This window comes from Phyllostomus discolor, chromosome 8 (genome assembly GCF_004126475.2).
Source record: "Phyllostomus discolor isolate MPI-MPIP mPhyDis1 chromosome 8, mPhyDis1.pri.v3, whole genome shotgun sequence".
In the NCBI taxonomy this organism is placed as follows: Eukaryota; Metazoa; Chordata; class Mammalia; order Chiroptera; family Phyllostomidae; genus Phyllostomus; species Phyllostomus discolor.
Window position 1 is genome coordinate 48,169,874 of NC_040910.2, and position 25,420 is coordinate 48,195,293.

General features: G+C 51.9%; 1 protein-coding gene across 1 annotated transcript; it reads left to right on the forward strand.

Annotated features, from left to right (window-relative positions):
• Positions 1–1,103: 1,103 nt before the first annotated feature.
• Positions 1,104–19,992, forward strand: COLGALT1 (collagen beta(1-O)galactosyltransferase 1). The gene is made up of 12 exons (XM_028520946.2): positions 1,104–1,366; positions 2,585–2,695; positions 3,442–3,559; positions 7,857–7,991; positions 10,077–10,281; positions 11,725–11,844; positions 14,875–14,951; positions 15,029–15,135; positions 15,388–15,520; positions 16,784–16,911; positions 17,980–18,186; positions 18,425–19,992. The coding sequence occupies exons 1-12, from the start codon at positions 1,104–1,106 to the stop codon at positions 18,690–18,692; spliced, it is 1,872 nt and encodes a 623-aa protein (XP_028376747.1). The 3' UTR covers positions 18,693–19,992.
• Positions 19,993–25,420: the final 5,428 nt, after the last annotated feature.

A 25,420-nucleotide genomic window follows, 5' to 3' on the forward strand; every position in this document is an offset into this window, starting at 1 on the left:
TATCAACAGTGACCAAGTGTGGCCCCATCCCTTCCCCTCCACTCAGAGCCAATCATGTAACCAGTAAAGACTGGGCTGCATTTCTGAAATATTCAGCCAAAAACTTAATTAGTGCAGATAATTACTGTAGAAAGGTATCAGAAAACAGAAGCGAAGGAGGAAAAAGTAATTAGAGGAAGGGCATGGACAAAGGGAAGAGCATGGAGAGAAGGAGGGGTGAATTAGACAGGCTGGGAGATTTGGGGCTTTTCTGGTCAAGCTCAGTGCCCCATCTGGCTGTCATCCTTTGATGGACAGCCAGGACACACAGCCTGTGTCTTGAATTTTACTTAGCAATAGTAACCCCCTGCTGTCCACACATTAATGAATACACATCTGAGCATCATTCTTTAAACTTAATTTTTAGGAACGACCCCAACATGATCAATTAGAAAATACATTCGAGTATTGAAAAACAATCTGTTGGTAGCATTTTTATGGAAAAGCGCATCCAGCCTCCAGAACATGTGGTCAGCACATTAAAACATCACTTGGCTTCTCTTCATGCCAGCTCTGCCGGATCTGTATGACTCCATTGTACAGGTGGACCTATTAAGGATCCCACAGTGAGCCCGGGGAGGGGGGTCTGGGACAACACCCTTAATATTCAACAACCCTTGAGGGCAATCTGGAGAGGTCGAGGACCCAGAACGGTAAAATTCATGTTGCAGCAAGGGAAACTGAGGCTCAGATCTTTCGGGTCCCAAACCAGATTCTAACTATCCAGGTCCTCCTGGTACAAGCCTGGGGCTTGTACAAATAAAAGTTAGGCGACACAGCAGATGTGGGTCCCGTGGGAGCAGTCGCCAGAGGCAGGGCAGATTCTGAACTCTGTGCCTTTAAGTAGGGAGCGGGGGCCAGGCTACGGAGCGCCTCGTTCCTTGAGGCCGTCCGGAGGCGGGGCCTGGGAGGCGGGGCCTGGAAGACCAGCCCTGTTGTCGGATTCACGCCTCGCGCTCTCCTCCCCTTTAAGGCGCACGGCTGCCCCGGGGTTTCAATAGCTCCTTTAAGGCACGGCCCACGTCCTCCGGCAGAAAAGAGACTTAAAGGCGACGCGTGGCGCGATGGCGGCGGCCCCACGCGCGTGCCGCGGGCGCCAGCGGCCGCTCCCAACGCTGCTGTTGTTGCTGTTGCTGGCACTGCCTCCTCCGGGGGGCCCGCCAGGCGCCGCTGCCTACTTCCCAGAGGAGCGTTGGAGTCCCGAGTCCCCGCTGCAGGCGCCGCGCGTGCTCATCGCCCTGCTGGCGCGCAATGCGGCCCACGCACTGCCAGCCACGCTGGGTGCACTGGAACGGCTGCAGCACCCGCGGGAGCGCACAGCGCTGTGGTGAGTGCGGCGCCGTCGTCAGCGGCCGACCTGCCGCCGCGCAGTCGGCGGCTCCACGCCTTGTCCTCCTTGGTGTTCTGGCACTGGGCAGGGCGGACCAGACCTGCGAGTGCCTTCTGCTTGTCCCCATTGCGCGGGCCAGACCCACGCGTGCTCTGTTCCTACTCTTCTTCCTCCCCATGCCCCGCATAAGAATGGGCCAGACCCTCGCTTTGCCTGCTGCCTCCCCATTAGGGCAGATCCAGGACCACACCCAGGGCAGACCTTGCTGCCTAACCCTCTAAACTCTATTGAAGCACACACAAGCTCCAAGGAAGGGCAGCCTGGAGCCCCCACAAGGGCGTTGCCTGGGCCCACAGTGTACTCCCGCTAACTGTATATTTTCCCACTGCTGCTGCTGTTCTGCCACTGAAATCAGCCTGATTTAGGCCTTCTAACCAGAGTGGGTGTGTGGGGTATGGCCCCAGAGTAAGTGGATCCTTTCTGTACAGGGAATGGGACACAGCCACAAACAAGCCTGACTGGTGACATCCTGCTTCCTGCCTCAGTGTCTGGAACAAGGGGTATTAATATAACTCTGGTTGGGTTTGTCTTTGAAGATTAACCAGTTAACAACAGGTGTGAAGTCCTGGGGCCCTGGCATCATGGCTTGGCATTCAGTGACCAAACTACTGTGATTGTTATACCACCCTTGTTGTCAACTTAGTAGCAGTTCATTTGGGAAAATAGCTCTGGGCCCCATTGGTCAAACTAGATTCCTAAATGTCCCTCTTCTCCACCCTAGGTTCCCTATCCTGAAGAATTCAAGCACACAGTTGGTGCTTAAGAAATGTTTATTGAACAAAGTAGTGAACGCAGCTCACTCTGAGGTGGTAGTGTTCATAGGAGAAATTAAAAAATGATGGGGTGGAACCATGTGATGTAGTTATATTTTTATTAAATTACACTATTTAGCACCTAACCTTATAAGATCCTAGATGCCTCACTGTCTCATGTGCTTTTCTAAAATTAGCTTATTTAATATTCTCTGCAGCCTAGTGAAGTGTCCTCACCCCTATGTTAAAGATGAAGAAACTGAGGCATGGAGAGGGGAAGCGCCTTGCCAGGCACTATGTAGCTGCTAGCAGGCTGAGCCAGGGTGCAGAGCCCAGGTGCTGCACTGTTGCCCTGTCCTGCCCTGGGCTCCCCAACCTCAATGATTGCCCCCTCCGCCCACAGGGTGGCTACAGACCACAACTCAGACAACACATCAGCTGTACTGCGGGAGTGGTTGGTGGCCGTGAAGAGTTTGTACCACTCTGTGGAATGGAGGCCAGCAGAGGAACCCAGGTGAGTGCCAGGTACTGCCCTGAGCCCTTCCAGTCTGACCCAGCTGCACCCCTGCTCACAACCCTCCATGGCTCTCCGCTGCCCTGTAACAGAACCCTAGTCCTTTAGCCCCTGACTCTCTAGCCCAACTCTGCAGCCTCACCTGACAGCTCTGGCTACTCTTACCCGCCCTCAGCTTCACAATGGGCCCTAATCCCTATCTCCTGCTCCTACCCTAGCCCTTTGCCCCAGCCTTCCCCTACACCTCGAGTTCTTTCACCCCATGTCTTTGAGCGATGCCCACTGCTTGGTTCCCAGTCTCACCAGCAGCCCAACACCTCCAGCTCTCCTGCTTAGCTTTCCCACAACTCCCTGGGCATTATGGACCCAGTTCCTTTCACTTTTTCAGGGTTTATTTCTGTACCCAATCACCATTCAGATCAGATTCTGAGTCTGGGAGGACAGGTTACAATTTTCTTTTGCTCTTTATTGTTTCCCAGTGCCCTGCCTGCCCCCCACCCCCAGCTTTCTTCCGGCCCCACAGATTGCCTAGACTTTCTCCCCTCTGGGCCTTAGTACTGGCCACGCCCCTTGCAGCTGCAAATACACCTCTCTCCTCCTGTTTTCTCCTTGTTTACTTTTTCCCAGCCTTCAGATCCGGCTTACCCAGCCCTTCCAGGAAGCCCTTTCTGACCACCTCACAACCTGGGCCCTCTCTGGGCTCTAGCAGTGCCAGTGCTGTGCACATCACAGCTGCTTCTCTGCAGGTCCTACCCGGATGAGGAGGGTCCCAAACACTGGTCCGACTCGCGCTACGAGCACATCATGAAGTTGCGCCAGGCAGCCCTGAAATCAGCCCGGGACATGTGGGCTGATTACATCTTGGTGAGTTTCCCAGCCCACAGATCACAGGGGTCAAAGTGGTGGGTATGGAGACTATCCTTAACTCCATTTTACAGATGGGGAAACTGAGGCACAAGAGGGGACTTGCCTTGTCAGAGGTGACCCAGCTAGTCAGTGGGAGGAGCTGGGATTTGACCTGGGGCCCTTGGGCTCCTAACTATCAGATTGTGTCTCCAGCTGTCCTCTGTGGTTAGTTAGACACTTGGTTCATCTCCACTTTCATTATTGCCATCACTAGTGACACTAGATCTCCACAAACCCTCAGTGACACTCTCTGGGCCACTCCAAAAAGCAGAAGGATGGGTCAGGGCTCGGGAGACTTGGCGACGCTGAGTTGCTGAGACCTGATTTTTACTTCCTCCTTCCGGGCCAGTGTTGCCCCTGGAAGGTGGGGACATGGAGTGTTGAATGCTATAATGTTGGATAACTGCCCACAGGTCATGGGCCTTCCTGTCCCCCTGACTTGGTGTGGTTCCCCACCCTGGTGTGGATGGGGAGGGCATTGACGGCCGGGCTACCGGCGACCCTGAATGCAGTGATGCCAGCCTGGCAGTGCCTGTGGCTGGTTTTGTGTACCTGCCTATCAATATACATTTATGAGCCCCTCTTAGTGCCCTCGTGCTCACCCTGGGGACAGACACAATGAAGATCTGCACAGGCGGAGCCCCACTTTGCTAGTGTCCTGGGAAAGGTGGATGTGACCAGAAAAATCAGACTGAGTAAGGAGACATCACCAGGCAGCGGAGCTGTGTCGAAGCTGTAGGAAGGCGGTTGGTGCTGTGTCAGGGTAGTGGGGCTGCTGGGACAAAGTCCCACACACCGGGCTGAGGGTGGGGCGCTGTATTTTGGGAAGTGTGTCGTCTCTCAGTTCTGGAGGCTGGAAGTCTGGAATCCAGTTGTCAGCAGGGTTGTGCTCCCCCTCCAAAGCTCCAGGGGAGGATCCTTCCTGCCTCTTCCAGCTTCTGGTGGCTCCAGGTGTCCTTGGCTTGTGGCTGCATCAGCCCAGTCTCTGCCTCTGTGGTCACATGGACTTCTCTCTTGTGTGTCTCTTCTCTTCTAGGGTCATCTGCCAGGACTGTGTTTCCAAATAAGGTCACAGTCATAGCCTCCAAGGTTAGCACTTCAACATCTAGCCTCCAACAGATGGCATAACCAGGGTGGGGTGGTGAGTGAGCAGGGTTGGGGGCCTTCCTTAGGAGGGGTCCCCAGAAGAGACCTGAAGGAGCAAAGGAGCCAGCCTCGGGAGAAGCCGGAGGACAGTATCTGGGGTGGAGGGAAGAGCAGGCAGCAAGCTTGGGGGTGGAAGGGCCGTGAGGAGGCCAGTGTGGCTGGAATGGCGTGAAGAGGGAGCCAAGGAGGGGTGATGCTGAGATGGTGGGTGGGGGCCAGCCTCTGCAGGCTGAGGGGGAGATTGGCTTTTCCTCTGGCAGCACTGGGGAGCCACCAAGGGTATGTGAGCAGGGGAGGGATGTGTTCTAATTTATGATTTTCAGAGTCTCTGTGGTGGCTGTGGGATCCTGGCCTTTCTTTCGGGGCAGGAAAGGGGACAGCAGGAGGCTGTGGGGAGGCCTCTATGGGATAGGGCAGGGGGGTTCAGGCCCTGCTTAGGGACTGGATGTGAGGGTGCCAGAAGGACCCCAGTCGTCTGGCCTGAGCCCTTGCGGGGAGGAGAGAGCCATCTGGGACAAGGAAGGCTCCTCCTGGGGCCTGCAGGTTGATGCCTCCTCAGACCATTTTTACAGATGGGCAAGTAGAGGCTTGGAGAGGGAGGTTTCAGCCTGCTTGGTAGCATCCAGGAACCAGTGGAGCGCAGAGGTGGGACTCGGCCCTGCCTGGAACCATCCTGTACAGGGCCACCTCGTCTGTTTTGCTTTCATGGTTTAAGGTTGGCTAGTTTTCTTTTTTTCCTTCAGCAAACATGGGTAGAACGTCAGGCTTTGGTTCAAAACTCAAACCAGCTTTTGACACATACTATTTTTGAAATTGGGAACTTTGAAAATCCATATTGGCGTGTGGAGTCATTTGTCCAATGTTTTTAAAATTATTATCAAAAGGGCATCTTTTTCCCCCTTTTTACAAACACTATGGGTGTTACTTGTAAGAAAATATACAAGAAAAATAAGGAGTTTAAGAAAGAAAAAACAAATAAACTTTGTAATCTTACCTCTCAGACTCACTTTCTGGCTTTTTTGTATGTTTTTTAATTGAGGTGCAATTTATCTAACATAAAATTAACCATTTTAAAGTGTGTAATTCAGTGGTTATTAGCACATTCGCAACGTTGTACAACCATCATCTCTGTCTAGTTCTAGAACATTCCATCATCCGAAAAGGAGACCTCTGTCCCCATCAGCAGTCACTCCTCACCCCCCTCCTCACTAATCTGCTTTCTGTCTCTGGATCTACCTGTTCTGGACATTTCATATTAATGGAATAACACAACCTGTGGACTTAAAAAAAAGATTTTATTTATTTATTTTAGACAGAGGGGAAGAGAGGAAGAAAGAGAGGGAGAGAAACTTCAGTGTGTGGTTGCCTCTGATGCGCCCCCTACTGGGGACCTGGCCCACAACCCAGGCATGTGCCCTGACTGGGAATCGAACCAGTGACTCTTTGCTTTGCAGGCCGGTGCTCAATCCACTGAGCTGCACCAGCCAGGGTTAGATTTTTGTGTCTGGCTTCTCTCACTCAACATCATGTTTTCAGGTTCTTCCACGTTGTATTCATTCCTTTTCAGTGAGTAATGTTTCATTGTGCGGTTGGACCACATTTTGTTTATCCACTCATCTGATGTTGGACACTTAGGCTGATTCCACCTTTTGGCTGTTATGAATCATGCTGATTTGAACATTTGAACACAGTTGTTCAAGTACCTGTTCAAGTCCCTGTTTCTAGTTCTCTTGATCTATACCTGGGGTGGAATTGCTGGATCACACGATAACTGTGTTTAATTTTTTGAGGACCTTCCAGACTATTCTGGCTGTTTTTACTGTACCTATATTCAGAGGTCACTGTTTAAACGTCCTCAAGGGGCTGGGTGGGGAACATACACAACCGCATGGCTTGTCCCCGGAGCAGCCACCTCCTGTCTGCATGGAGGCTTCCCAGGCGGGGATCCTGTTCCCATGGTGCCAGAGAAGCCTGGGATTCTAGTTTTTGCTGTCGTTTACCGCAGGTGATTCAAATGGTCTAAAAACTGTGCATGGGTAACAGAAAGCATACCCGTGGACCAGATGCATTTTTTGAAAACCCCCATCCTAATAGCTCTGTAACTTACTGTGGCCTGTGTGTTTGCACATCCCAGGAGACAGGAATGACCTCACCTAATTGTTTTCTGTGGCTTGGTCTTCAGTCGGGGCGGCAGAGTTTCTCTAGCTGGTTTGTGGAGGACTTCCTTCAGATGCCTCTAGACTCCTGGGTCGTTCGTTCCCGGTTCATGTGACAAACAGTGACTATCCCGGTGTGGCCTTTCTGGAAGGTGTTGGTGACACACAGCTTTGGGGGAACCAGCAGGCACCCCGCCCTTATGGTGATTCTGTTTGTGGTTTGGTGAATTTCATTCCCGGCTATTTTCTTTGCTTGCAACAAGCAAGTTACCATCTTTTTATCCCAACATTTAAGGTGTTAAAATAAAGTTCTTATTTTTATGAACTTTAAAAAAATCCTTATTGGAGGACATGTTTTATTGATTTTTGGAGAGAGAGAAACATCGATGTGAGAGAGACATCAGTCAGTTGCCTCCCATATGTACCCCCACCGGGAATTGAACCCACAACCTTTCGGTGAATGGAACGACGCTCCAACCAACTGAGCCACTCAGCCAAGGCTTATATGAACTTTTTCTTGTCATCTGACTTACAGAGAAAAAAGTGTGTTCCTCACAGAGGTGGCCTCTGGCTCTAACTGCCCTCACTGACCAGTGCTGCCTGTTGTAAAAGTTCCTGCTAATGGGGCCACATGGCACACACACTGTCATGTCTGGTATGTCAGCAGCACCGTGTCTGGGACCCATTAGTGTGTCCCAGACACACTAAATACGTGCTGCTGTGTGGTCCGTTCCCGCTCCTTCCTTAGTAGTCTGTTACATGTGAATGTAACGTGGCTCGTTACCGAGGACAGAGCCGTGGGCTGAGGCGCTGGGTGGCTTCCAGGGTCACATGTGCCATTCCAGGTTCTCTGGACCTCCAGGACTCTGCCTCTGCCCGATCATCCGAGCTGTGGCCCAGCCTCGGTCCCTCGGCAGCTCGCACTGATGTCATGTGTTTTGGGTGTTTTGTAGTTTGTGGACTCAGACAACCTGATCCTGAACCCGGACACACTGACCCTGCTGATCGCTGAGAACAAGACAGTGGTAGCACCCATGCTGGATTCCCGAGCCGCCTACTCCAATTTCTGGTGTGGGATGACTTCTCAGGTCAGGGGGCTGCCTGGGTAGTGTGGGGGCTTAGGGGTGGTGGGGGCTGGGCCAAGCAAGTAGGAGCCTAACTTAGCATCACACCACCCCGTGGCCAGTGTTTCACAACACCGTTGAACCGCCCCACGGCAGGGTCCGTGACTTTGACCTTTCCCCACCTCTTCCCAGTAGTGAGGCAGAAACAGAAGCACGGAGGGAGGAGGCAGCTTGCCTAACCTCACAAAGCTAGGAAGTGGCGGTGCCAGGATGGGACTTCAGGCACAGCTTGATTCAGATGTTCAAACAGCATTCCAGTCTTCCTCCTTCCCTGGGTGGCTTCTCTTCCAGCCCCTGGGGAGTGATCCCAGCTGCATCCACCTGAAGTCCTCTCTGATGCGGCCTTGTCCAGTCTCTCTCCTCTTACCCCGAACCAGTTACGGGAGCCAGGAACATTCCAGGCTCTGGTTGGCCAGGCTTGTGTCACACCTTCCACCCCAGGGTAGAGGCTGAGGCGGCAGGCAAAGCCAGGGGGAGTAAAGGGGTGGGTGCCGGGGTTGGGGCTGTGCTGGGGCTGTGCCGAGTAAAGGGGGCTAGGTGGCTGGAGCCAGGAGGCTGACCCATCCTGTCTCCTCCTGTGTTCTGTTTTTAACTGACATGCAATTCAGAAGACATCAATCTCACCCTTTTAAAGTGAGTAATTCAGTGGTTTCTATTTTTAAAATGCCTCATAGAAATGTAAATGTTATGTGTCAACAATTCCAGCTTGTAAAGGGTCTGAGGAAGAGAGACCAATTCAGGATTGTTCCAGAAACTTTTAAAACTTATCTTTCAAATTGAATTGATGTTCAGTTTTTATGTAAATCAAAGGATGTCAAATTTTTCAGATTTTTTCAGTCCCCTTTTCAGATTTTTTAAAAACTGTCTTTCCACATCTTTATTCTTGTCTCCAGGAACATAAATACATGTCAGATTTATTTCATATGAAAGCTGAATCATATTATATACTTTAATTTACAGTCTGATTTTTCATGGAACAGCCCACATGCACATCCTGTCAGAACACGGATGCAGTGCAAACACGTTCTTTCATGTAGTTACCAGCGCTTCGCCGCTCTTCCGCCGACAGGCATTACACTGGGTGTACACCCCTAACGCCAGTGCTGGACATACACATTTTGTTTCTACGGGGTAAATCTCAAAGTGGCTTTCTCTGGGCACAAGTCATAGCACTTTATAGTTTGGGGGGTGGGTATTAACTTACTTTTTTATCCTCATCTGAGGACATTTTTTTTCCCCACTGCTTTCAGGGAGAGAGGGGGAGGGAGAAACATCTGCGAGAGAGAAGCATCGATTGGTTGCCTCCCACATGCGCCCACACTGGGGGTTGTAACACCCGGACCCAGGTGGGGGACTGACTGCATCTTAGGGATGTGCCCTGACTGGGAATCACACCCACAACCCCCTGGTCACAGGATGATTCTCCAACCTATTGAGCCACACCAACCAGGGCCACAGTACTTTAGTTTTAATAAATTTTGCCATATTAAATCCCCAAAACTGTAGAAATTAGCATTCTACCAACCTTGGGTGTTATTTTTTTTAATCCTCACCCAAGGATATGCTTATTAATTTTTAGATAGAGAGGAAGGGAGAGAGAGAGAAACACTGATGGCTGCCTCCCATGCACTCCCTGACAGGGCATCGACCATGCAGCCTTTCAGTGTTCGGGACGCTGTTCCAATCAGCTGAGCCACCCAGCCAGGGCTGGGTTTGGTGTTTTTGGGGGGTTTTTTTGGTGTTGTTGGCCAGTTTAATGTTAAAACCTTTTTCAGCTTTTTAATTTTCTCCTTCAAATGCTGCCTTTATGATCTGAAGTGTGGGGCCCACTCTGCAAGTAGACAGCTATTTTCTTTTTATCAGCCATTGTCCCGTCAGCTGAGGCACAGGGGTGGAGACTGTCACCAGTCACGCCCATAGCACTGCGCTCAGGGAATGAATGCCCTCCACAGCCAGGAGTTGGCACCTGGGCTCCATGCCTCCCGGTGTCCTGGGCCTCCAGCCTCTCCCTGAGGGACCCCCATGCAGAGCTCTGCCCCTTCCCCACAGGGCTACTACAAGCGCACACCTGCCTACATCCCCATTCGAAAGCGGGACCGCCGGGGCTGTTTTGCAGTTCCCATGGTGCACTCGACCTTCCTGATCGACTTGCGGAAGGCAGCATCCAGGAACTTGGCATTCTATCCTCCACACAGCGACTATACCTGGTCTTTTGATGACATCATCGTTTTTGCCTTCTCCTGCAAGCAGGCAGGTGAGTCCTCTGGCATTTGCTGTCACAGAGGCGTCATCTGGCCAATTCTCTGGAATCTGTGCTGAACAAGATCAAACAGAGCCCACAGAAAATTCACAGGACCAAAACTGCAGGGTGTAGGTGTGGCTTCAGGTACAGCTGTATCCAGGTGGTGTTCAGATGATGGCCCCAATACCCATTCGTTTTCCAGCCCTGGCTTTGCTGGATGTCTTCGCACCCTAGGCCTCCTAATTTTCTGTAGTTGAACATAACTGTTCTCTAATTGTATACTTAGTGGAAAATGTTCTGAAGAGAAAGAACACAGCCATATACTGACCCATCATTACTTTAAATCAGGATTTGGCAAACTGTGGTCAGCAGGGAAGGGAGGGAGAAAGAGAGGGAGAGAAACATCAATGTATGGTTGCCTTTTGCTCCCAGGTGGGGACCTGGCCTGCAACCCAGGCATGTGCACTAACTGGTAATTGAACTGGTGACCCTTTAGTTCACGGGCCGGTACCCAACCCACTGAGCCACACCAGCCAGGGCAGAACGTTTTTTGTTTTTTTTTTTTAATTTATTTACTGATTTCAGAGAGAGAGGAAGGGAGAGATAAAGAAATATCAATTTGTTGTTCTACTGATTTACGCATTCTTGTATGTGCCCTGATCACAGATCGAACCCGTATCCTTGGTGTATCAGCATAGTGCTCTAACTAACTGAGCTACCCAGACAGGGCTGGTTTTTATACGTTTTAAATGGTTGGGGGGAAAATGAAAAGAAAAATATTTTGTGACATCTGAAAATTATATGAAATTCAAATTTCAGGGTCTGTATGGAAAGTTTCTTTGGTTCAATGCCACACCCACTTATTTAAGTGTCGTCTGTGGCTGTGTTCATGTCCCAAGGGTGGAATCGAGTTGTGGAGACAGAATCTGTTGGGCCAGCAGCCTACAGTATTTATACTGTCTGGCCCGTTATGGAAGAAGTTAGCCAGTTAAAATAAAAGTTATTTCCATTGAGTTATTAACTTTTTAAAAAAGATGCACACTCAATATAAAAATTTAAACCATCCAGAAAAAGACAAAAGCAGATGGAGACAACGTTCCTAACCTCTCACCCAATCGCTCCCCTTTTTGTGCAGAAATGCGCACCTTCCCTGTTCCCCTGCTGCTTTGCGGTCCGCTTCAGCATGGGACCCTGTAGGGGCCGTGTCCGTGGTGGCGCACGGTGCTCGTTAACAGTTCTGTCGATAGTTGATGTCTTGCCTGCCAGTGAGAGCCCCTGTCTGGCTTCAAGTCCCAGATGGAAGTCTGAGGGCTTTCTGCTGGTTGCTGGGAACAGTGGGTGGGATTCTTCCTTTCTGGCCCCACACTGGGCTGTGGGGCTGATGCTGTAGTCAGAGGTGGCCACTGTCATCTTGTTGCTTAGTTTTCAATTTTGATGTGTATTCCTTGACCCCAGAGGTCCAGATGTACGTGTGCAACAAGGAGGTGTATGGCTTTCTGCCAGTGCCACTGCGGTCGCATAGTACCCTCCAGGATGAGGCTGAGAGCTTCATGCATGTGGAGCTGGAGGTTATGGGTGAGTCTGCCCACACTGCCCTTTCTCTATCATCTCATGTCCATCTCCTGAACACTGATTGAGCACATGCTGGGTGCTTGTCCCTCTACTGGGCATTGGGAACCCAGGGTGAACAAAGTGAACAGTTGTCCTTCCCTCTCAGGGAGGGCTGGCTTGTAGCAGCTGTGCATGGCAGTCAGGGTGGGCTTCCTGGAGGAGCTGGCATTAAGATGCATGGTGGATGGGAGTTAGCCAGAAGGGGATTGCAGCCAGAGGGAGCATTATATGCTGAGACCGGGAGGCTGAAGGGGATGTGAGCTCAGGGAACAGAACAGGTCAGTGGGACAGAGTTGGCAGGGCCAGGGTAGCAGCCTTAAACACTGGTGTTTTCCTCAGGAGCAGTTGGGAGCCATGGGGGATGTGGGAGTAGGGAGAACAATAGCTTTTCATTGGTGAACCTTATGTGCATGGCAGTGTCTGGGCCACAGCCTTTTTGGGCCATTTCCAAACCTCAGACCTATTATGTATTTACTGTTTATCTTATATGCACCCTTTGGTGTTACCTGAATACACTTAAGTAAAAAAGGAAATTACATATTTCAACCACAGTTGCAAGCTCACGTCTTTCTAATAGATAAACAAATAAATCCATAAATTCTTAACTAGCAGCCATGTCTCTGGTGGGCCCCTGCGATGGGTTGAGCACATAGGGCTGAGCTGCCATCAAGATTGCTTGAGGAGGGGCATCCTGACGGGTGGGGGTGTCTCCGGAGCAAGAGGATGGTGGTACAGTGCCTGCTTCCGTGGAGGCTTTGCTCTTCGCTGGTCACACATGTCTCTGAGACGGCCTGGCAGGCAGCACAGCCATTACCCCAGTGTGCAGATGTGGTGGGGCCAGGCTGCTGGTGTCAGCTGCCCTGATCTTCTCTGCTCTAAAAGGGTCTCCCTCAGAGACTGTGTGTGTGTGCATGCATGTGCACATGCACACCCTCCTGGTGGCTGAAGATGGAATGGCACACTCCTTCTTTGGGGGAAGGGACTTTGATCTTCTGAGGTGACACCTGGAGGCTGCAAGGTCACCAGGGTGGAGACCGCGCAACACCCAAGTGCCTGTCATGTGCAGATGCTCAGGCCTAGGTCAGGAGCCCTGCTGGGCCACAGTCATGAGAAGCAGGTCTGTGCGTGTCACCAACTCTCATCTGCATCTGGACCCCAAGAGGCATTTCTGTGGCTGCCATAGTTTTCCTCATTTAAATTTTCACATGTATGTCTGTTATTGCTTCTGGTCAAGAAACCATTCATGTGACAGAGGCGTGGATACTTCCTGTTCCTCTCTTGAGGGCCAGAGCTGAGCGCACAGAACCGATGGAAGCAAGGTCCAGGGGTTTCAAATATTTGTGTGAATCCTTCCTTCTGCCCAAGTGAAAACCACATTTCTTTCTATCTGCATGTGGGTATCTGGACCTGGGCTGTACACGTGATTTTTCACGTGTTCAAGCATCTTTCTTCCAATGAGATTTCAGACTTGCAGAAGAGCTCAGGGTGAAAGATCCCACCTCCCCACAGGCAGGCACTGTCACCATCATATCCCACCCCCTCCGTGTGTGTGTTGGGGGGCAGAGGCTCAGAAAGAGAAGGCAAGGGGCCCCTGGGATATGAGTCCATGTCCTCAGACCCTGGAGTCTTGGTGTTGATCTCGGCTTGCCCACGGAGGGTGTGGTGGCAGGGGGCCAAAGGGTTCTGGGTGGGAGGCAGCCCTGGGACGTGGTGGCCTTGGAGGAGGCCAGGCTGTGAGGTGGGAGGTTCTGGGCCAGCGCAGCCTTCCCACAGTGCTCAGACAGAAGGGCCTGTGTCCGTTCCTTGGGCTCACACGGGGCCTTTGTTCTCGGCAAGGCACGCACCACACTGCCCATTGCGCTGGGCTTTTCTGGGCTAGCCTGCTAGGCAGGCAGGGACCTCTACAGGCTCCTGTCTACATGAGGGTCCAATCCTTCTGCGGGAGCTGTGAGGGACATGCCAGAGGCTCTGGGGACGTGGTCTGAGCATTGCTCACAGCAGCTGAAAGGGGAATAGCCGTGACTGTGAAATTCTGGGCAAACTCTGGCATGTAGACGTGTCGCTCAGTCAGATGACTATCTTCCCCCATGTGTCTTCCTTCTCTGCCCAAATTTTCATTCTCACTGGGACCCTAGTCATAGTGATCAGGGCCACTCTGATGACCTCACTCTACCTTGATCACCTCTATAAAGACCCTATTTCCAAATAAGGTCACATTCTGAGGTCCAGGGGGTTCGGACACCATCATAACTTTTTGTGGGACGACACCATTCAACCCATACATGTGTGATTTCACGGCCCCTTTTTACGGGTAACCCTCTGAGGTGTTATTAGCCCATTTTATAGATAAGGAATCTGAGGCCCACATAGGTCAAGGTCACACAGGTTGTCATCAGTCTTGGTTCATTCTATGAGCACATGCTGTATGCTGAGCCCTGTGTTGGGCACTGGGGACCCAATGTGAGTGGACAGACCTGGTGTCCATTCCACAGAGCTCACAGGAGACGGAGTGAGGCTCGCCGGACCGAGGTTTGATGGTGGAATCCTGGGCACTGCGGGGGTGGGAAGGAGGTACCTGACTCAGCCTGAGGATGTTGGGACACACTCTCCTCACGGGACCAAAATACCCACCTACCCCCGAAACAGAAGGGAGTGTGCCATTCCATCTTCAGCCACCAGGGGGAAACACACACACACACACACACACACACACCCACCCGGGGTTGGGGAGGAGGGAGGAAGGGTGTCCCAGGATTCTGAGGTAGGAAGGGGTGTGTTTGGTGTGCTAACAGTCAGAGTGAATAGGAGGTGGGGGAGAGAGAGTAGCAACGGTGTTATGGGTGGGGGCAGGTCAGGCAGATTCCCCAACCCCAGGCTGAGGGGCTCAGGGTGATGGGGAGCCATGTTGGGGATGGGGAGGGGGCAGTGGAAAGAGGCTGGAGTGCCCCCTGCCCCATGACACCAGCAACACCTTGGTTTCTTTCTGCCCCGCAGTGAAGTACTCCCCAGCAGAGCCCTCCCAGTTTGTCTCGGTGCCTCCCAGGATGCCTGACAAGATGGGCTTTGATGAGGTGGGCTGGGCCTTCTGGGGTGGGGAGGGAGGGAGGGGACTTAGGGCTGGAGGGTTCACAGAGGCCCCGTGCTGCAGGTCTTCATGATCAACCTGAAGCGGCGGCAGGACCGACGGGAGCGCATGGTGCGGGCACTGCAGGTGCAGGAGATCGAGTTCCGGCTGCTCGAGGCCGTGGACGGCAAGTGCGTCCAACCCTGGGAGCAGGGGTGTGGACCATGCACTGGGGGCCATAGTGCAGGGGAAGGGAGTCTCACCCTAGGAGGGTGCCTGGCAGAGCCGCACAGGGTAGACCACCGCCTGCAGGCCTGGCCACGGGTCCAGGAGGGGCACCAATAGTTGAAGAGGGAAGCAGCTGCTCAGCAGGAGGGGACCCTCGTGGTGGAGTGGCAGGCAGGGCGGGTTTTCCACTGACCCCTTCCTGTCCCCACTTCCAGAGCCATGAACACCAGCCAGGTGGAGGCACTGGGCATCCAGATGCTGCCTGGCTACCAGGACCCCTACCACGGGCGACCGCTCACCAAGGGAGAATTGGGCTGCTTCCTCAGCCACTATAACATCTGGAAGGAGGTGGGTCCAGCAGGGTAGGGGTCTGGCGAGGTGGGTAAGCCAGGGCCCTCCTCAGCTTTCCCACAGCTCAGGGAGGGCATTGGGTGTACCCCAGGCAGATTCTAGAGCTGCAGCAGGGCCCAGGGCCTCTCTGGCGAATGTCCTCTCACTGCGCACATGTGCAGCCTAGGGAGGGGGAGAGGTGGGCTTGGTGTCTGAAACAGGTGGGGTCTGGGGCCAAGTGAGGCCTCTTCACACCCAGCTGCTTTCACATGTCTGGATCCTGGACTGTGGTCATGACATGTACTAATAGAAGCAACAGCTGTGGTGACTTTAACTAGTGTGGAGCCCTTGCCAGGTGTAGCACGTTAACCCTGGGGCTCATCAGCCGCACAGAGAGAGAGAGGCTGTGATGAGGGAGGGTACAGGGCTGGAACCTGGCACTGCCAGGCATGAGGCCAGAGGGGTGTCCGGCTGCAGGGTGGGAGGGTCCTCTGGAGGGGCTGTCCAGGTATTTGAGGTGATGGGTGCTCACTTGGGTTGCCCTCCTTTCCTGAGATGAATCTCAGGAGGGCATTCGCCGTGGATGGCATGGGGCAGAGGTTGTAGTGTCCAAGCAGCCCTGGAGCTAGGGGACATCCGAGTTCAAGTCCAACCCTGCCTCTTAGAGGGGTGAGCTCTGTGAGCAGGATTGTGCTTTCCAGCCTGAGCTTCGGTTTCTCCAGTCATGGCCTCAGGGGGCAGCCGTAAAGATTCTCAAGTCCATTCATTCACGAACATTTGCCAAGTGCCTACTGTGCACCTGGCCTGGTGCTGGTGCCGGGGACAGCGTAGCTGTGGGACACACCAAGCCCCCTGCAGGGGACTCACAGCTGCAGGAAGTGGGAGGACTGATGATAAACCACAAAGAAATCAGAGTGAAATAAGTGAGATACATACAGAGAGGGGCCTTGGGGCATGAATTGTCCTCAACTGGCAGCCTTTGGTGGTGGTTGGGGAGGGCCTCCCAGTGGGCAACATCAGAGCGGAAGCCTTGGGCGCGAGAGAGAGTCTGCCTGCCGCTACAGGCAGGAGGGTGCTGTGTGTCAGCCTAGGCCCAGGCTCTGGAGTGGGAAGGAGCAGCCAGGTGGGGAGTCTGTTGTTGAATGTTTGAGGAGGTGGTGTCGGGGTGGGGGGGTCAGTCCAGACAGTGGTGGGGGAGGGGTGCTTTGCGTCTCTCCTGCCGCCCCAGAGCCTTTAAGCTGAGCTGGCTTGAGGGTCAGGCCCGGCCTTGGTCTCCTTCAGGTTGTGGACAGGGGGCTGCAGAAATCGCTTGTCTTCGAGGACGACCTGCGCTTCGAAATCTTCTTCAAGAGGCGCCTGATGAACCTCATGCGGGATGTGGAGAGGGAGGATCTGGACTGGGACCTCATGTGAGTCTGGGGTCTGGGGGCGGGGCCGTGTCTGAGGGCATGACTTGGGGCAGGTGCAGACCTGGGGAATGGCCAGGGCCCAGGGGTAAAGTTTGGAGTGGGGTTTAGCTGGGGCTTAGGAGTTGGGCCAGAGCTCAGAGGCATGGTCTGGAGTAGGGTATAGCTGGAGCCTAGGGGAGCAGCTAGACTCAAAAGATGCAGTTTGGGACAACTCTTGGGTGTGTGGCAGGAGGAGTAACTACTCTGTGTGTGTATGTGGCCTGTGTGAGGGGTGGGCCTTAGAGCAGTAAGGGCTTGGGGTTCGGCCTCCGGCCTGTGGGGTAGGACCTTCGCAGGATGACCTGGAAGCCTAGGGATCTGGCTATGGGGGTGGGGGTTCATCAAGGCTTGGAGACTTAAAGGGTCTTGTGGGGTTGGGGTGTGGCTAAGATTTGCCCAGGAAACCTGCGAGCTCTCTGAGGAGCTGGGGTGTGGCCTGGGGTACATGTGGTCAGGACTTGTAGCCCTGAGCTGGCCTACTGTGGGGAGTAGCCTGGGAGCCTGAGTCTTAGCCCAGCACTAGGTCAGGTGTGGCCAGCATATTTCTGGAACAGTCCTTTGGGACCTCATATAGGGGGGTTGGTTCCTCCTCCCTCTGTCCCCCTGTCTCCTGTGGTGTGCAGGGCCCTGATCCAGGTTCTAGGTCCCAGACTCTGGACCACACTGTTAATAAGAATGGTAACTGCACCCCTTCATTCCTGACTGCACACCACTCCCTTGCCCCTCACTTCGCAGCCGCACAGCCCTCTGAACCCAGACCAGTATTCCTGTCAGACCTGCTCTTCTTCCTTGTGGCACAGCCTTGGAGAACATCCCAGAGATCCCATTTCCCCCAGCTCCAGAGCCTTCTGTGGCTCCCTGGTGCCCTTGGAAAAAGTCCAGTCACATAGTCCTCCTTATTGTGCCCTAAACATGCTAAGCCCGCTCCCACCCCAGGGCCTGACAGGAGCCCCTAGATCCCTGCCTTGCTGGGTTAGTGTTCACTGGTGGGCGGAAGGAGGGTGACAGGCTTTCAATTCTGTACCCCAGCTATGTGGGCCGGAAGCGGATGCAGGTGGAGCACCCTGAGAAGGCTGTGCCCCGTGTGAGGAACCTGGTGGAGGCCGACTACTCCTATTGGACACTGGCCTACGTGATCTCCCTGCAAGGCGCCCGCAAGCTGCTGGCCGCCCAGCCACTCTCCAAGATGCTGCCCGTTGACGAGTTCCTGCCAGTCATGTTCGACAAGCACCCAGTGTGAGAGGGGCTGCTGTGGGCAGGCGGGCTGGGGTCTCGCCACCGCATAGCTGTCCTGGAGGGGCGGGGCTGTCAGACCCCCAGGAGGGTGCATTTTCCTCATCCACTTTCTTTGTGTCTCTCCTCCACCTCTGGCTCCATTTGAATCCCTGCTTCTGTCTCAGTTTGTCCCCTCCCCCTTCTCCCTCCATCTGTCCCTTCCCCTGACCCACAGCTGCCCGACTCTCCCTTCCCCCAGGTCCGAGTACAAGGCCCACTTCTCCCCCCGCAACCTGCGTGCCTTCTCCGTGGAGCCTCTGCTCGTGTATCCCACACACTACACGGGGGACGATGGGTACGTGAGCGACACAGAGACCTCGGTCGTGTGGAACAACGAGCACGTCAAGACTGACTGGGACCGTGCCAAATCGCAGAAGATGAGGGAGCAGCAGGCACTGAGTCGAGAGGCCAAAAACTCAGATGTGCTGCAGTCCCCGCTGGACAGCGCTGCCCGGGACGAGCTCTGAGGGGCAGCCGCTAACGCACGGGAGCAGCCTCCAGTTGCTCACTGGGGACAGCAGGGCCCCTGCGGACCCCTGGCAGGCCTGGGAGCACTCTCCACGCAGGGTGGTGTCCAGCCAGCTCTTGCTCAGCAATCACGTGCACGCAGGCAGCATTAATGGAGTGCCTACTGTATGCCAAGAATAGTGTTTGGCCCTGAGAGACTGGGTGGGAACAGGCCAGCACGCATCTCTCCATGTGCCTGACATTTCTAAAGCACTGGCTGCGTACCAGGCCTGCGAGTGACGGCAGTGAATGGGGCACAGTTGTTTCCTCAGTGATGATGCAGTCATCAGGCATTTATTGATTCCCCAAAAATTGGGCACTAGTGATACACATTCATTTTTAAAAATTAATTTAAGTATTTATTGAGTGCCTACTGTATGTTGGGCACCATTTCAGGCTCTGGGAATATTGAGATAAACAAGACACTTTCTTTTATTCAAACACATATCAAGCACCTATTAGCCTGGTACTTGTCACACAAAAATTCTCATTGACTCAGTGCTTTGGTTGAATGTCTGCTGTGTGCCGGGAGCTGAGCTTAGTGCTAGGGATGGAGCTACATGAGGCGTTTTTTACTCTTTAATTGGTTTCTTCCCCACACATCTGGAGGGCACCTACTGTGCACCAGGCATCAGTGATACAAAACAGTACGATAGTTGTTTGGACAGCATTTGGTCACCCACGTGTGTGCTGGGCCACCAATGAACAGAAGAACCCTTTCCTTTCTTCATGCATTAGGCATTTATTGAGTGGCTACTGTGTACCAGACCTTGTGGACTCCCAGTGGGGTTAGAGAATGGTTGAGTTGAAGTCCTTATTCATTCCCTAGTCACCTGAGCTGTGTGCACACCACTCCCCAGCAGGGAGCATGGCTGTCCTCTCACCAGGGGCTGCTGCTGGTCCCGGTAACCACACAGCCCCCTGGAGGGGGCAGGGGTGAAGATGGGGGCTGGGTCTCCGCTGCCTACCCCAGCTCCTGTTCGCTTGACCTCCCAGGTCTGCATCTCAGGTGTAGTCTGCCTGCTTGGTGGCATTCCTCTCTCCGAGCCTTTGGCAGGCTCAGCTGCACTGAGGTGCTGCCCGCAGCTTGGGCAGGACGTGCCCCGGCCCAGGCTGGAGGACTTGCAGTGCCTTCAGGCAGCAACGAATGTCAGAGCCAGCCAGCGGTGCTTGACCCTCTTAGGGATGGATACTGCTTGCTGGGTCAGATCCTGGATAACTTGCTTATTTTTTTATTAAATGTTCCTGGTTGGTTTTCACATAAGTATGTTCTCTTCTTGGCCCAATGCTCTGCTCACTGCCAACACATTGCAGCTCCGTCCTTGTTGCTGGCCAAGGTGTGGGAGGGAACCAGGTGCTGGAGAGAAGCTGAGGGTGGGGGTGAGTGTGGGTGAGGGGGCAGTGAGGGCCCTCTAGCCCAGCCTGTCCCATAAAAACATCGCCAAAATAGTCCAGGGACAGATGGCCAAGTTGCTGTATCCTGTGGGGTCAACTGCAGGAATATTTGAGGTGACAGAATGCAGAGGGGGCCTTTCATGGTTTCAAGTCCCCAGAAAACAGGCCCTCTGATGAGGATTTGTATCCAAGTGGTCACCCCCAGAAGCCCAGATGGAGGCGGAGACCTGAGACCAGGAAGAAGGAGCTGCAGGGGAACCAACAAGCAGTCGGGCACCTGGGGGCCTCAGGGTGACAGCCTGGAGCAACACCTCAAGGGTCCCATCCCAGGGATTTGGATTTTCTGTGTCAAATACTTAAGGGTTCTCAAGATTCATAAGCCCTGAGAGTGTGGGCATATGCTTGAGGTATTTACACAATAACACTGTGTGATCCTTGTGGAAAACAGGACATACAGCTAAGCAAACTAAAAAAGCATGGGACTAAGTCCCATGTCCTCAAAGACAACTAATATTTTAGTAAAAACAGTCTTGTACACTTGCACGGAGCATATCTGTACATGTTTTTCAGAAGAGAATCATGTGCCCTGGCCGGTGTGGCTCAGTGGATGGAGCTGCATCCCATAACTGAACGGTTGTGGGTTGGATTCCCAGGGCACATGCCCAGGTTGCAGGTTCATCTCTGGTCCAGGTGTGAGCGTGTGTGACCCACCCTGGTCTGGACACACATAATCCCCGGCATGGGTCCCTGGCTGGGTACATAGGAAGGCAACCAATCAGTGCTCTCTCTTATCAAGGCTTCTCTTCCTTCTTCCCCCCTTTCATCTCTCCTTCCCTTTCTCCCTCCCTCTCTCCCTTTCTGTATCTAAAAAAGCAAAGGAAAATGTCCTTGAGTGAGGATAAAAAGAAAAGAACATCATGTTACATAAATCCTGCTGCAATCTGCTTTCTTCTCCCTATATAACACATTTTTATTTCATAAGCATGGGATCACTTTTCCTTTAAAATGTAACGACATGTTGTGGACCTTCTAAACCATGCAGATGTCTACCAGTTCCCTTTGGGTTGTAACATACACTATTCCGTGGTGGGGTGGACCGCCATTTTTCGGACCTTCATGGTTGTGGTTGGAGAACATCACAGTCCACAGTGAACAGTGACACGTGATACACTTTTGCTGCTGGAGCTTTTATTTCAGTTGGGTAAGTCAGTAACAGTAGAGGCCACCATAGTTACTTTTCTTGTTAACTCCTCCCTCTTCATCCAGGGTGGATGATCCGAGATTAGTAACCACTCCCCTCTTATGGGACCTGGGAATTGCTTCTCACGTATTACAGTTACATGACATGCTTCCAAGTCTTATTTTAACCCAGTGGATTTCAACTGGGGGTGATTTGTTCCCTCACCAAGATTGGGCGATGTCTGGAGATGTTCCTGGTAATCATGATTTGGGGTGGGTGCGGTTGTTATTGAGTAGAGATAGGACGCAGTTAAGCACCCTACAGGGCAGAGTGGCCCCGTAACAAAGGATAATCAGACCCCAAAGCCCACAGTGCCCAAGTCGAGAATCTCTGCGCCTAATATCATCCAGCCTCTTGGGGACATGAGCCTCTAGAAGGGTCTTCTTTGTGGCATGAAGTGGCTTCCTTTGCTTCAAGGGCTGCCAGGGCATCATATATACTTCTTTCATTCCTCTTGTAAGGACCCTTGTGATTGATTACATTTAGGGCTAATACAATAATCTGGAATAATCTCCGTGTCATCTCAAGATCCTTATTTTAGTCCCAAGTGCAAAGTTCCTTTTGCCATTTAAAGTAACATTTATAGGTTCTGGACAATAGGACACGGGTGTCTTGGAGGAGGGTGCACTGTATAGTCTACCACATTCATCCCTCAACATAGCTATAATCGTCTGGCTCCACGGATGTATCATCATTTACTATGTATCATAACATAGTTATGCTGGGAAAGGGAAACCACTTTGAGGTCTTTTAACAGGACAGGGGTTAATATAGGAAATTCGCAAGGACTCAATTCTGCCACTGTAGCATGAAAGCAGCCACAGACTGAACTGAATGAATGAATGAGCGTGGCTGTGAGTTAATAAAATGTCATTGATAAAAGCACACAGTGGGCCAGGGGCCCTAGCTTGCGAGATTCTGGTGCAGAGGAGCAGGACCTGGGCTGGTCCTATTGGAATGACTTCGTAGAACTGGCTCATCAAGGGAACTGAGGCTCTCCACAGTCATAGAAAGTGTGAAGTCAGGGGGGCCCTTGAAACCTCTAGCTTCAGGCACATTCACCACATCTGTGATTCAAGAATAGGATTCACACTGCTTTTCAATGCCACCGCAGTTTGCTGCTGGCAGAGTGAAGGGGAGGAAAAAACAAGATAACGCCAGTTTCTTCTTTCTTCTAAAGTCCCACTGGTGCCTCCAGCTGGTGAACCCAAACACGAGCCTGGCAACCTGGAAGTCTGCGAGCATGGCAGCAGCTTTGCAGCCTCTGCCCAGAAAGGGGTTGGGCGGGGACGTGGGCTGCTGCCTACCCACCACTTCCTTCTCATTTATTACTGTACAGTACGGGGATGGTAAGAATGATTGTGTAATTGTGGGATGCATAATCATAGAAGCTATTACATGTAATTGCAGGATTAGGAGCAGAGTAATTATTATGCAGTGTAACAAATTACGTAATGAACTGTAAGTTTACAGAGATCACGAATCACATAATTGTGTTACACCCTCCAGGAAACTGAGCGACGTTGTCTGGGTGATCCTGGCGCGTGGCTTAGTGAAAAGGCATGAACACGTGGGGGTGGGGGTTAGGGTAGATTAAGGGGTGGGGTCAAGAGTGGAAGAGTGGGGTGAGGCTGGGGTTTCGGGTTCCCGTGACAGTGGAGGGTGGAGTGAGCAGGAGGATGGTGCTGGAGTTAGCCTAACATTGAGAGAGGTAAGGCAGGGAAGCAGAAGAATTGATTAGGCCAAGGGGTTGGCAGATTATGGTCCGTGGACCAGCTACTGGTTTTTGTTGTTGCTTTTAAATTCAGGTCAAATTCAGATAAAATAGAACTATCCATATTCAAGTGTATGATCTCATGGCATGTAGTATATTTATGTTGTTGTTCCGCCAGTAGCCCTATCCAATCCCAAAACATTTTCATCCTCCCAGAATGAAACTCTGTCCCCATTAAACACTAACTCCCACCCCCCCCTTCCATTCCACGTTCTGCCTCACTGACTCCTCCACGGACCTTACAGAAGTGGAATCACACAGTGTTTGTCTTGTTGTGTCTGGCTTATTTCTCTCAGCATAACGCCTTCAATGTTTATCATTCCGTAGTGTGTGTCAGAATGTCCTTCCTTTTTGAGGCTGAATAATATTCCACTGTGTGGACGGACCACATTTCACTTATCCATTCATTCTTCAGTGGACATTTGGGTTGCTTCCGCCTTTTGGCTGTAGCAACCAGTGCTGCTGTGAACATGGGTGTGAAAGTATCTCTTTGGTACTCTGCTTTCATCATTTCCCAGAAGTAGAATTGCTGGGCCATGTGGTAATTCTATTCTTAATTTTTTGAGGAGCCCCATACTGTTTTCCACAGCAGCTGCACCATTTTACATTCCCACTAATAGTGCAGAATGGTTCCAATTGCTCCATGTCCTTACTAACACTTAAAAAAAAATAGCCATCCTGATGGGTGTGAGGTGGAATCCTCAATTTTTTAGTCCTTAGCCTCATGCTTATTATTATTAAAATTTTATTTATTTTTAGTCCTCACCCAAGAACGTGTTAATTGACTTCAGACAGAGAGAAAGGGGGAGAGAGAGACACCGATCTGAGGAACAGCGATTAGTTGCCTCCTGTATGTGCCTCAACCAGGGATTGAACCCGCAATCTGGGTTTGTGCCCTGACTGGGAATTGAACCTGCAACATTTTGGTGTTCAGAACGACCCTCCAATTAACTGAGCCACCTGGCCAGGGCTATTTTTATTCATCACACTTATGTATCCTTAAATTATATCTGTAGGTGTACCTTGTGGGTGTAAATATGCATAGCGAGTTTTTGAGCTTTATAAATGTGCTGTCATGTTCTCTGATGCCTTCTGGAACTTGTTTTCACTCTGCATCACACTTGTAAGATTCGTTTGTGTCAATAGTTGAAGAACCTCACTCATAGAGAATGCAGACACACCTGTTACTGGTCCGTAGGTGCGATGTTGAGACTCAGAGGGTCGGAGCAAGATGGTTTGTTTCTCACAGCACAGCAAGCAGCATGCACCTCGGTCTTTGAGCTCCACGGGCGACATGACAGACCCCACATGTGGAGGGGTCTGTCAGGGCCAAGGGCTGAATACGCTTTGTAGCAAGCAGCAGACAAACCAGCTCCCCTGTCAGGAAGTGAGCAGTTACGCCGAAGTCCCACTGCATGGCGCACCTGTCTCGCTAGGAAAATGGCTGGGTCTCAGGAAAAAGATAAGGGCTGCGGTGTGGCACATCTGCCAAGGATGGCCAGTGACACACAGGGTCCCTGGCAGGCTGCCCCTCTCGGCATCATGCAGACAGCTATAGTTCATCTATTTTTGTTTTTTTAATTTTTAAAAAGATTTTATTTATTTTAGAGGGTAAAGAAGGGAGAGAAACATCAATGTACAGTTGCCTCTAGTGCATCCCTTGTTGGGGACCTGACCTGCAACCCAGGCATGTGCCCTGACTGGGAATCAAACCAGCAACCCTGTGGTTTGCAAGCCAGCGCGAAATCCACTGAGCTACACCAGCCAGGGCTGTAGTTCATCTATTTTTATAGCTGTATAGTATTCTTGTGTGAAAATACGACAATGAGGCTGCTTCCAGTCTTTCTACCCATGTGCAAGTCTTCAGAGTGGAATTGCTGAGTCATATGTAACCCCTCTGGTTTAGCCACTGTTTGTTCCACTTTTAGCCCTTTTTGCTTTTATTTGCAACTAAAAGTACTCATGGAACTCACTCCCAGTGGTGGATCCCATGGCCTGGCTCTGGCCACTCTAATACAGAAACAGCCCAGATCTTCGGAGGACAGTCCCTGAATTTACCATGAAACCCTGAGCTGAGTGAGACTCAGTTTCTGCTCCCTGGTGTGATGGAAGATCAAAACAGAAATTAAATTTAGCTGTAGAAAAATGCAGTTTCCGTCCTTTGCATCTCCAAGTTTATAAAATGAGATTCTCACCTGCTACGTCAAAACAAAAGGATCGCAGACAAACACGGATTTGGGGGGTGCGCCCCTGGCTTTTTTGTTCTTCATTTGAGTTAA

Excerpts from the sequence above, each read along its gene's own strand:
- COLGALT1 (XM_028520946.2), top strand. The coding sequence starts at position 1,104 with ATGGCGGCGGCCCCACGCGCGTGCCGCGGGCGCCAGCGGCCGCTCCCA. Across the intron at positions 15,136-15,387 it reads CTCGAGGCCGTGGACGGCAA|AGCCATGAACACCAGCCAGG; the intron begins GTGCGTCCAACC and ends CCCCACTTCCAG. Across the intron at positions 16,912-17,979 it reads GATCTGGACTGGGACCTCAT|CTATGTGGGCCGGAAGCGGA; the intron begins GTGAGTCTGGGG and ends TCTGTACCCCAG.